The sequence below is a fragment of the Coregonus lavaretus genome (genome assembly GCF_964263955.1).
Source record: "Coregonus lavaretus genome assembly, contig: HAP1_SCAFFOLD_284, whole genome shotgun sequence".
Taxonomy (NCBI): Eukaryota; Metazoa; Chordata; class Actinopteri; order Salmoniformes; family Salmonidae; genus Coregonus; species Coregonus lavaretus.
The window spans coordinates 497484-514390 of NW_028157808.1; the positions used below are offsets into that span (position 1 = coordinate 497484).

At 40.7% G+C, this 16907-nt stretch overlaps 1 protein-coding gene across 1 annotated transcript in view; it reads right to left on the bottom strand.

Moving 5' to 3' along the window:
• The window catches only part of LOC311124905 (aminopeptidase N-like), a gene marked incomplete at its 5' end in the record, with an annotated part of 75983 nt that overhangs the window by 21529 nt on the left and 37547 nt on the right, over nucleotides 1-16907 (bottom strand). Inside the window, 3 exons of the mRNA XM_084199002.1 lie at nucleotides 15673-15783; nucleotides 15982-16073; nucleotides 16539-16686. Coding sequence (XP_084055128.1) covers nucleotides 15673-15783; nucleotides 15982-16073; nucleotides 16539-16686 — 351 coding nt within the window. The remainder of the gene's footprint in view (nucleotides 1-15672; nucleotides 15784-15981; nucleotides 16074-16538; nucleotides 16687-16907) is intronic.

Sequence of the window (16907 nt, forward strand, 5' to 3'; positions counted from 1 at the left end):
TAACAACAGTCACCAACACTAGGGTTAGAAATCATTAACAGACTTCAACACTAGGGTTGAGATCAATAACAGTCATCAACACTAGGGTTAGGAATCATTAACAGTCTTCAACACTAGGGTTGGGAATCATTAACAGTCTTCAACACTAGGGTTGAGATCAACAACAGTCATCAACACTAGGGTTAGGAATAATTAACAGTCTTCAACACCAGGGTTGAGATTAACAAAAGTATTCAACACTAGGGTTAGACATCATTAACAGACTTCAACACTAGGGTTGGGATCAATAACAGTCCTCAACACTAGGGTTAGGAATCATTAACAGGCTTCAACACTAGGGTTGGGATCAATAACAGTCATCAAAACTAGGGTTGAGATCAAGAACAGTCATCAGCACTAGGGTTGAGCAACACTAGGGTTGAGATCAATAACAGTAATCAACACTAGGGTTAGGAATCATTAACAGTCTTCAACACTATGGTTAGGAATCATTAACAGTCTTCAACACTAAGGTTAGGAATCATTAACAGTCTTCAACACTAGGGTTGAGATCAACAACAGTCATCAACACCAGGGTTAGGAATAATTAACAGTCTTCAACAATAGGGTTGGGATCAATAACAGTCTTCAACACTAGGGTTAGGAATCATTAACAGTCTTCAACACTAGGGTTGGGATCAATAACAGTCATCAACACTAGGGTTAGGAATCATTAACAGTCTTCAACACTAGGGTTAGGAATCATTAACAGTCTTCAACACTAGGGTTGGGATCAAGAACAGTCTTCAACACTAGGGTTAGGAATCATTAACAGTCTTCAACACTAGGGTTGAGATCAACAACAGTCATCAACATTAGGGTTAGGAATCATTAACAGACTTCAACACCAGGGTTGAGATTAACAACAGTCATCAACACTAGGGTTAGAAATCATTAACAGACTTCAACACTAGGGTTGGGATCAATAACAGTCTTCAACACTAGGGTTAGGAATCATTAACAGTCTTCAACACTAGGGTTGGGATCAATAACAGTCATCAACACTAGGGTTAGGAATCATTAACAGTCTTCAACACTAGGCTTAGGAATCATTAACAGTCTTCAACAATAGGGTTAGGAATCATTAACAGTCTTCAACACTAGGCTTAGGAATCATTAACAGTCTTCAACACTAGGGTTAGGAATCAATAACAGTCATCAACACTAGGGTTGGGATCAAGAACAGTCATCAACACTAGGGTTAGGATCAATAACAGACTTCAACACTAGGGTTGGGATCAATAACAGTCATCAACACTAGGGTTGGGCTCAATAACAGTCATCAACACTAGGGTTGGGCTCAATAACAGTCATCAACACTAGGGTTGGGAATCATTAACAGACTTCAACACTAGGGTTGGGCTCAATAACAGCCATCAACACTAGGGTTGGGATCAAGAAGCGTCTTCAACACTAGGGTTAGGAATCATTAACAGTCTTCAACACTAGGGTTGGGAATCATTAACAGTCTTCAACACTAGGGTTGATATCAACAACAGTCATCAACACTAGGGTTGGGAATCATTAACAGTCTTCAACACTAGGGTTGAGATCAACAACAGTCATCAACACTAGGGTTAGGAATCATTAACAGTCTTCAACACCAGGGTTGAGATTAACAACAGTCACCAACACTAGGGTTAGAAATCATTAACAGACTTCAACACTAGGGTTGAGATCAATAACAGTCATCAACACTAGGGTTAGGAATCATTAACAGTCTTCAACACTAGGGTTGGGAATCATTAACAGTCTTCAACACTAGGGTTGAGATCAACAACAGTCATCAACACTAGGGTTAGGAATAATTAACAGTCTTCAACACCAGGGTTGAGATTAACAAAAGTATTCAACACTAGGGTTAGACATCATTAACAGACTTCAACACTAGGGTTGGGATCAATAACAGTCCTCAACACTAGGGTTAGGAATCATTAACAGGCTTCAACACTAGGGTTGGTATCAATAACAGTCATCAAAACTAGGGTTGAGATCAAGAACAGTCATCAGCACTAGGGTTGAGCAACACTAGGGTTGAGATCAATAACAGTAATCAACACTAGGGTTAGGAATCATTAACAGTCTTCAACACTATGGTTAGGAATCATTAACAGTCTTCAACACTAAGGTTAGGAATCATTAACAGTCTTCAACACTAGGGTTGAGATCAACAACAGTCATCAACACCAGGGTTAGGAATAATTAACAGTCTTCAACAATAGGGTTGGGATCAATAACAGTCTTCAACACTAGGGTTAGGAATCATTAACAGTCTTCAACACTAGGGTTGGGATCAATAACAGTCATCAACACTAGGGTTAGGAATCATTAACAGTCTTCAACACTAGGGTTAGGAATCATTAACAGTCTTCAACACTAGGGTTGGGATCAAGAACAGTCTTCAACACTAGGGTTAGGAATCATTAACAGTCTTCAACACTAGGGTTGGGATCAATAACAGTCATCAACACTAGGCTTAGGAATCATTAACAGTCTTCAACACTAGGGTTGAGATCAACAACAGTCATCAACATTAGGGTTAGGAATCATTAACAGACTTCAACACCAGGGTTGAGATTAACAACAGTCATCAACACTAGGGTTAGAAATCATTAACAGACTTCAACACTAGGGTTGGGATCAATAACAGTCTTCAACACTAGGGTTAGGAATCATTAACAGTCTTCAACACTAGGGTTGGGATCAATAACAGTCATCAACACTAGGGTTAGGAATCATTAACAGTCTTCAACACTAGGGTTAGAAATCATTAACAGTCTTCAACACTAGGGTTGAGATCAACAACAGTCATCAACCCTAGGGTTAGGAATTATTAACAGTCTTCAACACTAGGGTTGGGATCAATAACAGTCTTCAACACTAGGGTTGGGATCAATAACAGTCATCAACACTAGGGTTAGGAATCATTAACAGTCTTCAACACTAGGGTTAGGAATCATTAACAGACTTCAACACTAGGGTTGGGATCAAGAACAGTCATCAATACTAGGGTTGGGATCAAGAACAGTCATCAGCACTAGGGTTGAGCAACGCTAGGGTTGAGATCAATAACAGTAATCAACACTAGGGTTAGGAATCATTAACAGTCTTCAACACTAGGGTTGAGATCAACAACAGTCTTCAACACTAGGGTTAGGAATCATTAACAGTCTTCAACACTAGGGTTGGGATCAATAACAGTCATCAACACTAGGGTTAGGAATCATTAACAGTCTTCAACACTAGGGTTAGAAATCATTAACATACTTCAACACTAGGGTTGAGATCAACAACAGTCATCAACACTAGGGTTAGGAATCATTAACAGGCTTCAACACTAGGGTTGGGATCAATAACAGTCATCAAAACTAGGGTTGAGATCAAGAACAGTCATCAGCACTAGGGTTGAGCAACACTAGGGTTGAGATCAATAACAGTAATCAACACTAGGGTTAGGAATCATTAACAGTCTTCAACACTATGGTTAGGAATCATTAACAGTCTTCAACACTAAGGTTAGGAATCATTAACAGTCTTCAACACTAGGGTTGAGATCAACAACAGTCATCAACACCAGGGTTAGGAATAATTAACAGTCTTCAACAATAGGGTTGGGATCAATAACAGTCTTCAACACTAGGGTTAGGAATCATTAACAGTCTTCAACACTAGGGTTGGGATCAATAACAGTCATCAACACTAGGGTTAGGAATCATTAACAGTCTTCAACACTAGGGTTAGGAATCATTAACAGTCTTCAACACTAGGGTTGGGATCAAGAACAGTCTTCAACACTAGGGTTAGGAATCATTAACAGTCTTCAACACTAGGGTTGGGATCAATAACAGTCATCAACACTAGGCTTAGGAATCATTAACAGTCTTCAACACTAGGGTTGAGATCAACAACAGTCATCAACATTAGGGTTAGGAATCATTAACAGACTTCAACACCAGGGTTGAGATTAACAACAGTCATCAACACTAGGGTTAGAAATCATTAACAGACTTCAACACTAGGGTTGGGATCAATAACAGTCTTCAACACTAGGGTTAGGAATCATTAACAGTCTTCAACACTAGGGTTGGGATTAACAAAAGTATTCAACACTAGGGTTAGACATCATTAACAGACTTCAACACTAGGGTTGGGATCAATAACAGTCCTCAACACTAGGGTTAGGAATCATTAACAGGCTTCAACACTAGGGTTGGGATCAATAACAGTCATCAAAACTAGGGTTGAGATCAAGAACAGTCATCAGCACTAGGGTTGAGCAACACTAGGGTTGAGATCAATAACAGTAATCAACACTAGGGTTAGGAATCATTAACAGTCTTCAACACTATGGTTAGGAATCATTAACAGTCTTCAACACTAAGGTTAGGAATCATTAACAGTCTTCAACACTAGGGTTGAGATCAACAACAGTCATCAACACCAGGGTTAGGAATAATTAACAGTCTTCAACAATAGGGTTGGGATCAATAACAGTCTTCAACACTAGGGTTAGGAATCATTAACAGTCTTCAACACTAGGGTTGGGATCAATAACAGTCATCAACACTAGGGTTAGGAATCATTAACAGTCTTCAACACTAGGGTTAGGAATCATTAACAGTCTTCAACACTAGGGTTGGGATCAAGAACAGTCTTCAACACTAGGGTTAGGAATCATTAACAGTCTTCAACACTAGGGTTGAGATCAACAACAGTCATCAACATTAGGGTTAGGAATCATTAACAGACTTCAACACCAGGGTTGAGATTAACAACAGTCATCAACACTAGGGTTAGAAATCATTAACAGACTTCAACACTAGGGTTGGGATCAATAACAGTCTTCAACACTAGGGTTAGGAATCATTAACAGTCTTCAACACTAGGGTTGGGATCAATAACAGTCATCAACACTAGGGTTAGGAATCATTAACAGTCTTCAACACTAGGCTTAGGAATCATTAACAGTCTTCAACAATAGGGTTAGGAATCATTAACAGTCTTCAACACTAGGCTTAGGAATCATTAACAGTCTTCAACACTAGGGTTAGGAATCAATAACAGTCATCAACACTAGGGTTGGGATCAAGAACAGTCATCAACACTAGGGTTAGGATCAATAACAGACTTCAACACTAGGGTTGGGATCAATAACAGTCATCAACACTAGGGTTGGGCTCAATAACAGTCATCAACACTAGGGTTGGGCTCAATAACAGTCATCAACACTAGGGTTGGGAATCATTAACAGACTTCAACACTAGGGTTGGGCTCAATAACAGCCATCAACACTAGGGTTGGGATCAAGAAGCGTCTTCAACACTAGGGTTAGGAATCATTAACAGTCTTCAACACTAGGGTTGGGAATCATTAACAGTCTTCAACACTAGGGTTGATATCAACAACAGTCATCAACACTAGGGTTGGGAATCATTAACAGTCTTCAACACTAGGGTTGAGATCAACAACAGTCATCAACACTAGGGTTAGGAATCATTAACAGTCTTCAACACCAGGGTTGAGATTAACAACAGTCACCAACACTAGGGTTAGAAATCATTAACAGACTTCAACACTAGGGTTGAGATCAATAACAGTCATCAACACTAGGGTTAGGAATCATTAACAGTCTTCAACACTAGGGTTGGGAATCATTAACAGTCTTCAACACTAGGGTTGAGATCAACAACAGTCATCAACACTAGGGTTAGGAATAATTAACAGTCTTCAACACCAGGGTTGAGATTAACAAAAGTATTCAACACTAGGGTTAGACATCATTAACAGACTTCAACACTAGGGTTGGGATCAATAACAGTCCTCAACACTAGGGTTAGGAATCATTAACAGGCTTCAACACTAGGGTTGGTATCAATAACAGTCATCAAAACTAGGGTTGAGATCAAGAACAGTCATCAGCACTAGGGTTGAGCAACACTAGGGTTGAGATCAATAACAGTAATCAACACTAGGGTTAGGAATCATTAACAGTCTTCAACACTATGGTTAGGAATCATTAACAGTCTTCAACACTAAGGTTAGGAATCATTAACAGTCTTCAACACTAGGGTTGAGATCAACAACAGTCATCAACACCAGGGTTAGGAATAATTAACAGTCTTCAACAATAGGGTTGGGATCAATAACAGTCTTCAACACTAGGGTTAGGAATCATTAACAGTCTTCAACACTAGGGTTGGGATCAATAACAGTCATCAACACTAGGGTTAGGAATCATTAACAGTCTTCAACACTAGGGTTAGGAATCATTAACAGTCTTCAACACTAGGGTTGGGATCAAGAACAGTCTTCAACACTAGGGTTAGGAATCATTAACAGTCTTCAACACTAGGGTTGGGATCAATAACAGTCATCAACACTAGGCTTAGGAATCATTAACAGTCTTCAACACTAGGGTTGAGATCAACAACAGTCATCAACATTAGGGTTAGGAATCATTAACAGACTTCAACACCAGGGTTGAGATTAACAACAGTCATCAACACTAGGGTTAGAAATCATTAACAGACTTCAACACTAGGGTTGGGATCAATAACAGTCTTCAACACTAGGGTTAGGAATCATTAACAGTCTTCAACACTAGGGTTGGGATCAATAACAGTCATCAACACTAGGGTTAGGAATCATTAACAGTCTTCAACACTAGGGTTAGAAATCATTAACAGTCTTCAACACTAGGGTTGAGATCAACAACAGTCATCAACCCTAGGGTTAGGAATTATTAACAGTCTTCAACACTAGGGTTGGGATCAATAACAGTCTTCAACACTAGGGTTGGGATCAATAACAGTCATCAACACTAGGGTTAGGAATCATTAACAGTCTTCAACACTAGGGTTAGGAATCATTAACAGACTTCAACACTAGGGTTGGGATCAAGAACAGTCATCAATACTAGGGTTGGGATCAAGAACAGTCATCAGCACTAGGGTTGAGCAACGCTAGGGTTGAGATCAATAACAGTAATCAACACTAGGGTTAGGAATCATTAACAGTCTTCAACACTAGGGTTGAGATCAACAACAGTCTTCAACACTAGGGTTAGGAATCATTAACAGTCTTCAACACTAGGGTTGGGATCAATAACAGTCATCAACACTAGGGTTAGGAATCATTAACAGTCTTCAACACTAGGGTTAGAAATCATTAACAGACTTCAACACTAGGGTTGAGATCAACAACAGTCATCAACACTAGGGTTAGGAATCATTAACAGGCTTCAACACTAGGGTTGGGATCAATAACAGTCATCAAAACTAGGGTTGAGATCAAGAACAGTCATCAGCACTAGGGTTGAGCAACACTAGGGTTGAGATCAATAACAGTAATCAACACTAGGGTTAGGAATCATTAACAGTCTTCAACACTATGGTTAGGAATCATTAACAGTCTTCAACACTAAGGTTAGGAATCATTAACAGTCTTCAACACTAGGGTTGAGATCAACAACAGTCATCAACACCAGGGTTAGGAATAATTAACAGTCTTCAACAATAGGGTTGGGATCAATAACAGTCTTCAACACTAGGGTTAGGAATCATTAACAGTCTTCAACACTAGGGTTGGGATCAATAACAGTCATCAACACTAGGGTTAGGAATCATTAACAGTCTTCAACACTAGGGTTAGGAATCATTAACAGTCTTCAACACTAGGGTTGGGATCAAGAACAGTCTTCAACACTAGGGTTAGGAATCATTAACAGTCTTCAACACTAGGGTTGGGATCAATAACAGTCATCAACACTAGGCTTAGGAATCATTAACAGTCTTCAACACTAGGGTTGAGATCAACAACAGTCATCAACATTAGGGTTAGGAATCATTAACAGACTTCAACACCAGGGTTGAGATTAACAACAGTCATCAACACTAGGGTTAGAAATCATTAACAGACTTCAACACTAGGGTTGGGATCAATAACAGTCTTCAACACTAGGGTTAGGAATCATTAACAGTCTTCAACACTAGGGTTGGGATCAATAACAGTCATCAACACTAGGGTTAGGAATCATTAACAGTCTTCAACACTAGGGTTAGAAATCATTAACAGTCTTCAACACTAGGGTTGAGATCAACAACAGTCATCAACCCTAGGGTTAGGAATTATTAACAGTCTTCAACACTAGGGTTGGGATCAATAACAGTCTTCAACACTAGGGTTGGGATCAATAACAGTCATCAACACTAGGGTTAGGAATCATTAACAGTCTTCAACACTAGGGTTAGGAATCATTAACAGACTTCAACACTAGGGTTGGGATCAAGAACAGTCATCAATACTAGGGTTGGGATCAAGAACAGTCATCAGCACTAGGGTTGAGCAACACTAGGGTTGAGATCAATAACAGTAATCAACACTAGGGTTAGGAATCATTAACAGTCTTCAACACTAGGGTTGAGATCAACAACAGTCTTCAACACTAGGGTTAGGAATCATTAACAGTCTTCAACACTAGGGTTGGGATCAATAACAGTCATCAACACTAGGGTTAGGAATCATTAACAGTCTTCAACACTAGGGTTAGGAATCATTAACAGGCTTCAACACTAGGGTTGGGATCAAGAACAGTCATCAACACTAGGGTTGGGATCAAGAACAGTCTTCAACACTAGGGTTGAGATCAATAACAGTCATCAACACTAGGGTTGGGATCAATAACAGTCTTCAACAATAGGGTTAGGAATCATTAACAGTCTTCAACACTAGGCTTAGGAATCATTAACAGTCTTCAACAATAGGGTTAGGAATCATTAACAGTCTTCAACACTAGGCTTAGGAATCATTAACAGTCTTCAACACTAGGGTTAGGAATCAATAACAGTCATCAACACTAGGGTTGGGATCAAGAACAGTCATCAACACTAGGGTTGGGATCAACAACAGTCTTCAACACTAGGGTTGAGATCAATAACAGTCATCAACACTAGGGTTGAGATCAACAACAGTCATCAACAATAGGGTTAGGAATCATTAACAGTTTTCAACACTAGGCTTAGGAATCATTAACAGTCTTCAACACTAGGGTTAGGAATCATTAACAGTCATCAGCACTAGGGTTGGGATCAAGAACAGTCATCAACACTAGGGTTGGGATCAACAACAGTCTTCAACACTAGGGTTGAGATCAATAACAGTCATCAACACTAGGGTTAGGAATCATTAACAGTCTTCAACACTAGGGTTGGGATCAATAACAGTCATCAACACTAGGGTTAGGAATCATTAACAGTCTTCATCACTAGGGTTGAGATCAACAACAGTCATCAACACTAGGGTTAGGGATCAATAACAGTCTTCAACACTAGGGTTGGGATCAATAACAGTCATCAACACTAGGGTTAGGAATCATTAACAGTCTTCAACACTAGGTTTAGGAATCATTAACAGTCTTCAACACTAGGGTTGGGATCAATAACAGTCATCAACACTAGGGTTAGGAATCATTAACAGTCTTCAACACTAGGCTTAGGAATCATTAACAGTCTTCAACAATAGGGTTAGGAATCATTAACAGTCTTCAACACTAGGCTTAGGAATCATTAACAGTCTTCAACACTAGGGTTAGGAATCAATAACAGTCATCAACACTAGGGTTGGGATCAAGAACAGTCATCAACACTAGGGTTAGGATCAATAACAGACTTCAACACTAGGGTTGGGATCAATAACAGTCATCAACACTAGGGTTGGGCTCAATAACAGTCATCAACACTAGGGTTGGGCTCAATAACAGTCATCAACACTAGGGTTGGGAATCATTAACAGACTTCAACACTAGGGTTGGGCTCAATAACAGCCATCAATACTAGGGTTGGGATCAAGAAGAGTCTTCAACACTAGGGTTAGGAATCATTAACAGTCTTCAACACTAGGGTTGGGAATCATTAACAGTCTTCAACACTAGGGTTGATATCAACAACAGTCATCAACACTAGGGTTGGGAATCATTAACAGTCTTCAACACTAGGGTTGAGATCAACAACAGTCATCAACACTAGGGTTAGGAATCATTAACAGTCTTCAACACCAGGGTTGAGATTAACAACAGTCACCAACACTAGGGTTAGAAATCATTAACAGACTTCAACACTAGGGTTGAGATCAATAACAGTCATCAACACTAGGGTTAGGAATCATTAACAGTCTTCAACACTAGGGTTGGGAATCATTAACAGTCTTCAACACTAGGGTTGAGATCAACAACAGTCATCAACACTAGGGTTATGAATAATTAACAGTCTTCAACACCAGGGTTGAGATTAACAAAAGTATTCAACACTAGGGTTAGACATCATTAACAGACTTCAACACTAGGGTTGGGATCAATAACAGTCCTCAACACTAGGGTTAGGAATCATTAACAGGCTTCAACACTAGGGTTGGGATCAATAACAGTCATCAAAACTAGGGTTGAGATCAAGAACAGTCATCAGCACTAGGGTTGAGCAACACTAGGGTTGAGATCAATAACAGTAATCAACACTAGGGTTAGGAATCATTAACAGTCTTCAACACTATGGTTAGGAATCATTAACAGTCTTCAACACTAAGGTTAGGAATCATTAACAGTCTTCAACACTAGGGTTGAGATCAACAACAGTCATCAACACCAGGGTTAGGAATAATTAACAGTCTTCAACAATAGGGTTGGGATCAATAACAGTCTTCAACACTAGGGTTAGGAATCATTAACAGTCTTCAACACTAGGGTTGGGATCAATAACAGTCATCAACACTAGGGTTAGGAATCATTAACAGTCTTCAACACTAGGGTTAGGAATCATTAACAGTCTTCAACACTAGGGTTGGGATCAAGAACAGTCTTCAACACTAGGGTTAGGAATCATTAACAGTCTTCAACACTAGGGTTGGGATCAATAACAGTCATCAACACTAGGCTTAGGAATCATTAACAGTCTTCAACACTAGGGTTGAGATCAACAACAGTCATCAACATTAGGGTTAGGAATCATTAACAGACTTCAACACCAGGGTTGAGATTAACAACAGTCATCAACACTAGGGTTAGAAATCATTAACAGACTTCAACACTAGGGTTGGGATCAATAACAGTCTTCAACACTAGGGTTAGGAATCATTAACAGTCTTCAACACTAGGGTTGGGATCAATAACAGTCATCAACACTAGGGTTAGGAATCATTAACAGTCTTCAACACTAGGGTTAGAAATCATTAACAGTCTTCAACACTAGGGTTGAGATCAACAACAGTCATCAACCCTAGGGTTAGGAATTATTAACAGTCTTCAACACTAGGGTTGGGATCAATAACAGTCTTCAACACTAGGGTTGGGATCAATAACAGTCATCAACACTAGGGTTAGGAATCATTAACAGTCTTCAACACTAGGGTTAGGAATCATTAACAGACTTCAACACTAGGGTTGGGATCAAGAACAGTCATCAATACTAGGGTTGGGATCAAGAACAGTCATCAGCACTAGGGTTGAGCAACACTAGGGTTGAGATCAATAACAGTAATCAACACTAGGGTTAGGAATCATTAACAGTCTTCAACACTAGGGTTGAGATCAACAACAGTCTTCAACACTAGGGTTAGGAATCATTAACAGTCTTCAACACTAGGGTTGGGATCAATAACAGTCATCAACACTAGGGTTAGGAATCATTAACAGTCTTCAACACTAGGGTTAGGAATCATTAACAGGCTTCAACACTAGGGTTGGGATCAAGAACAGTCATCAACACTAGGGTTGGGATCAAGAACAGTCTTCAACACTAGGGTTGAGATCAATAACAGTCATCAACACTAGGGTTGGGATCAATAACAGTCTTCAACAATAGGGTTAGGAATCATTAACAGTCTTCAACACTAGGCTTAGGAATCATTAACAGTCTTCAACAATAGGGTTAGGAATCATTAACAGTCTTCAACACTAGGCTTAGGAATCATTAACAGTCTTCAACACTAGGGTTAGGAATCAATAACAGTCATCAACACTAGGGTTGGGATCAAGAACAGTCATCAACACTAGGGTTGGGATCAACAACAGTCTTCAACACTAGGGTTGAGATCAATAACAGTCATCAACACTAGGGTTGAGATCAACAACAGTCATCAACAATAGGGTTAGGAATCATTAACAGTTTTCAACACTAGGCTTAGGAATCATTAACAGTCTTCAACACTAGGGTTAGGAATCATTAACAGTCATCAGCACTAGGGTTGGGATCAAGAACAGTCATCAACACTAGGGTTGGGATCAACAACAGTCTTCAACACTAGGGTTGAGATCAATAACAGTCATCAACACTAGGGTTAGGAATCATTAACAGTCTTCAACACTAGGGTTGGGATCAATAACAGTCATCAACACTAGGGTTAGGAATCATTAACAGTCTTCATCACTAGGGTTGAGATCAACAACAGTCATCAACACTAGGGTTAGGGATCAATAACAGTCTTCAACACTAGGGTTGGGATCAATAACAGTCATCAACACTAGGGTTAGGAATCATTAACAGTCTTCAACACTAGGTTTAGGAATCATTAACAGTCTTCAACACTAGGGTTGGGATCAAGAACAGTCATCAATACTAGGGTTGGGATCAAGAACAGTCATCAGCACTAGGGTTGAGCAACACTAGGGTTGAGATGAATAACAGTAATCAACACTAGGGTTAGGAATCATTAACAGTCTTCAACACTAGGGTTGAGATCAACAACAGTCTTCAACACTAGGGTTAGGAATCATTAACAGTCTTCAACACTAGGGTTGGGATCAATAACAGTCATCAACACTAGAGTTAGGAATCATTAACAGTCTTCAACACTAGGGTTAGGAATCATTAATAGGCTTCAACACTAGGGTTGGGATCAAGAACAGTCATCAACACTAGGGTTGGGATCAAGAACAGTCTTCAACACTAGGGTTGAGATCAATAACAGTCATCAACACTAGGGTTGGGATCAATAACAGTCTTCAACAATAGGGTTAGGAATCATTAACAGTCTTCAACACTAGGCTTAGGAATCATTAACAGTCTTCAACAATAGGGTTAGGAATCATTAACAGTCTTCAACACTAGGCTTAGGAATCATTAACAGTCTTCAACACTAGGGTTAGGAATCAATAACAGTCATCAACACTAGGGTTGGGATCAAGAACAGTCATCAACACTAGGGTTGGGATCAACAACAGTCTTCAACACTAGGGTTTAGATCAATAACATTCATCAACACTAGGGTTGAGATCAACAACAGTCATCAACAATAGGGTTAGGAATCATTAACAGTTTTCAACACTAGGCTTAGGAATCATTAACAGTCATGAACACTAGGGTTGGGATCAAGAACAGTCATCAACACTAGGGTTGGGATCAACAACAGTCTTCAACACTAGGGTTGAGATCAATAACAGTCATCAACACTAGGGTTAGGAATCATTAACAGTCTTCAACACTAGGGTTGGGATCAATAACAGTCATCAACACTAGGGTTAGGAATTATTAACAGTCTTCATCACTAGGGTTGAGATCAACAACAGTCATCAACACTAGGGTTAGGGATCAATAACAGTCTTCAACACTAGGGTTGGGATCAATAACAGTCATCAACACTAGGGTTAGGAATCATTAACAGTCTTCAACACTAGGGTTAGGAATCATTAACAATCTTCAACACTAGGGTTGGGATCAAGAACAGTCATCAATACTAGGGTTGGGATCAAGAACAGTCATCAGCACTAGGGTTGAGCAACACTAGGGTTGAGATCAATAACAGTAATCAACACTAGGGTTAGGAATCATTAACAGTCTTCAACACTAGGGTTGAGATCAACAACAGTCTTCAACACTAGGGTTAGGAATCATTAACAGTCTTCAACAATAGGGTTGGGATCAATAACAGTCATCAACAGTAGGGTTAGGAATCATTAACAGTCTTCAACACTAGGGTTAGGAATCATTAACAGGCTTCAACACTAGGGTTGGGATCAAGAACAGTCATCAACACTAGGGTTGGGATCAAGAACAGTCATCAACACTAGGGTTGGGATCAAGAACAGTCTTCAACACTAGGGTTGAGATCAATAACAGTCATCAACACTAGGGTTGGGATCAATAACAGTCTTCAACACTAGGGTTAGGAATCAATAACAGTCATCAACACTATGGTTGGGATCAAGAACAGTCATCAACACTAGGGTTGGGATCAACAGCAGTCTTCAACACAAGGGTTGAGATCAATAACAGTCATCAACACTAGGGTTGAGATCAACAACAGTCATCAACAATAGGGTTAGGAATCATTAACAGTTTTCAACACTAGGCTTAGGAATCATTAACAGTCTTCAACACTAGGGTTAGGAATCATTAACAGTCATCAACACTAGGGTTGGGATCAAGAACAGTCATCAACACTAGGGTTGGGATCAACAACAGTCTTCAACACTAGGGTTGAGATCAATAACAGTCATCAACACTAGGGTTAGGAATCATTAACAGTCTTCAACACTAGGGTTGGGATCAATAACAGTCATCAACACTAGGGTTAGGAATCATTAACAGTCTTCAACACTAGGCTTAGGAATCATTAACAGTCTTCAACACTAGGGTTAGGATCAAGAACAGTCATCAACACTAGGGTTAGGAATCATTAACAGTCTTCAACACTAGGGTTAGGAATCATTAACAGTCTTCAACACTAGGGTTAGGAACCATTAACAATGACCTCAATGCTGGTCTTCAGAGTAAGGAGAGGAAGAGAGGAGGAGAGGAGAGGAGAGGAGAGGAGAGGAGAGGAGAGGAGAGGAGAGGAGAGGAGAGGAGAGGAGAGGAGAGGAGAGGAGAGGAGAGGAGAGGAGAGGAGAGGAGAGGAGAGGAGAGGAGGAGAGGAGGAGAGGAGGAGAGGAAGAGGAGAGGAGGAGGGGGAGAGGACATGAGGGGGGAGAGGAGAGGAGGAGAGGAGGTGGGAGGAGGGGGAGAGGAGAGGAGATGAGAGGAGAGGAGGAGGGGAGAAGAGGAGGGGGAGAGGAGGAGGAGAGGGGAGGTGAGGTGAATCCCTCTTATAGCTCAGTTGGTAGAGCATGGCGCTTGCAACGCCAGGGTTGTGGGTTCGATTCCCACGGGGGGCCAGTATGAAAAATGTATGCACTCACTAACTGTAAGTCGCTCTGGGTAAGAGCGTCTGCTAAATGACTAAACTCTAAAATGTAAAAATGTGAGTGAGGAGAGGGGGGGATAGGAAGGGAGGTGGAGAGGAAGAGGGGAGGAGAGGAGGAGGTGGAGAGGAGAGAGGAGGAGAGGAGAGAGTAGGAGAGGAGAGAGGAGGAGAGGAGAGGAGAGGAGAGGAGAGGAGAGGAGAGGAGAGGAGAGGAGAGGAGAGGAGAGGAGAGGAGAGGAGAGGAGAGGAGAGGAGAGGAGAGGAGAGGAGAGGAGAGGAGAGGAGAGGAGAGGAGAGAGTAGGAGAGAGGAGGAGAGGAGAGGAGAGGAGAGGAGAGGAGAGGAGAGGAGAGGAGAGGAGAGGAGAGGAGAGGAGAGGAGAGAGGAGGAGAGAGGAGAGGAGAGGAGAGGAGAGGAGAGGAGAGGAGAGGAGAGGAGAGGAGAGGAGAGGGATCTCTGTACTCACCTGTTGTTCTCAGGCGTATTCATCCAGTCTTTGAACCAGCCTGTAGTCAACACATCACAGCCTGCTACTCCAGTACTGCAGGCTATAGAGATGGCATTCACCTGGTTGTACCTGGAGACGGGAGTGGAAAATAGACTATTAACGGAATACTGACCTCACAACTTACTATTCTGACTTATTTACTAGATTCATGATATCTGGATAAAATCTGTCATTTTGAGCTGTCTTCTAAAAATAATTTCTAATTATCTTGACATTTCCTCCTTGTAGCATATATCCATCAACATTTTGAAAGGTAGACGTTCTTACTGGTCAGTATGTTTCTCAGGAATCTTGGTCCAGTCAGCAGTGATATTCTTGAAGTGGTTGAAAAGAGGTGTGACTTGTTTATTGAGGTAAGCCTGAAAGATAAGAACATAACTAGCTTCATCACAACATATCAGAGTTATTGGATGACAATATGTTTTGGTCATTTAGCAGACGCTCTTATCCAGAGCGACTAGGGTTAAGTGCCTTGCTCAAGGGCACGTCAACAGATTTTTCACCTAGTCGGCTCTGGGATTAGAACCAGCAACCTTTCGGTTACTGGCACAACGCTCTTAACCACTAAGCTACCTGCCGCTCATTATCACCTGCATTCCTCAGTGGGATTCAAAATGGAACGGAGTTGATCTTAATAACAGATTTTGCTTTTTTTTTAGTTCAGTAGTCTAGGGGTGTATCCCTAATGGCACTCTGTTCCATTTACAGTGGTCAAAGTAGTGCACTACATAAGGAATAGGGTGCCATATAGGGCTCTGATCTGGCCAAAGTAGTGCACTACATAAGGAATAGGATCCCATTTAGGACACATATATAACACTGACCTGCATGGGTCCGTAGACGTCGCTGCGGTCGAACATGAGGAAGAAGAAGCCCAAGTTCCTGTCAGCCGTCTGCCAGGGCATGTACTCTCTCTCCCTCTGAAGGAACAGGGTGGTTCTCAGAGCCAGTGTAGTGCTCACTGTCCGAGCCCTGACATTAACAAATACAACTAAACATCACTATCACCTTCATTCATCAAGGAAATAGACCTGGTGAAATGGTGCTCACAGCAATAGACATAAAATGCTGGCAGAATATAGACAGAGGCCTTTACAGGTAGTCTACATACAGACAGAATATAGACAGAGGACTTTACAGATAGTCTACATACAGACAGAATATAGACAGAGGACTTTACAGATAGTCTACAT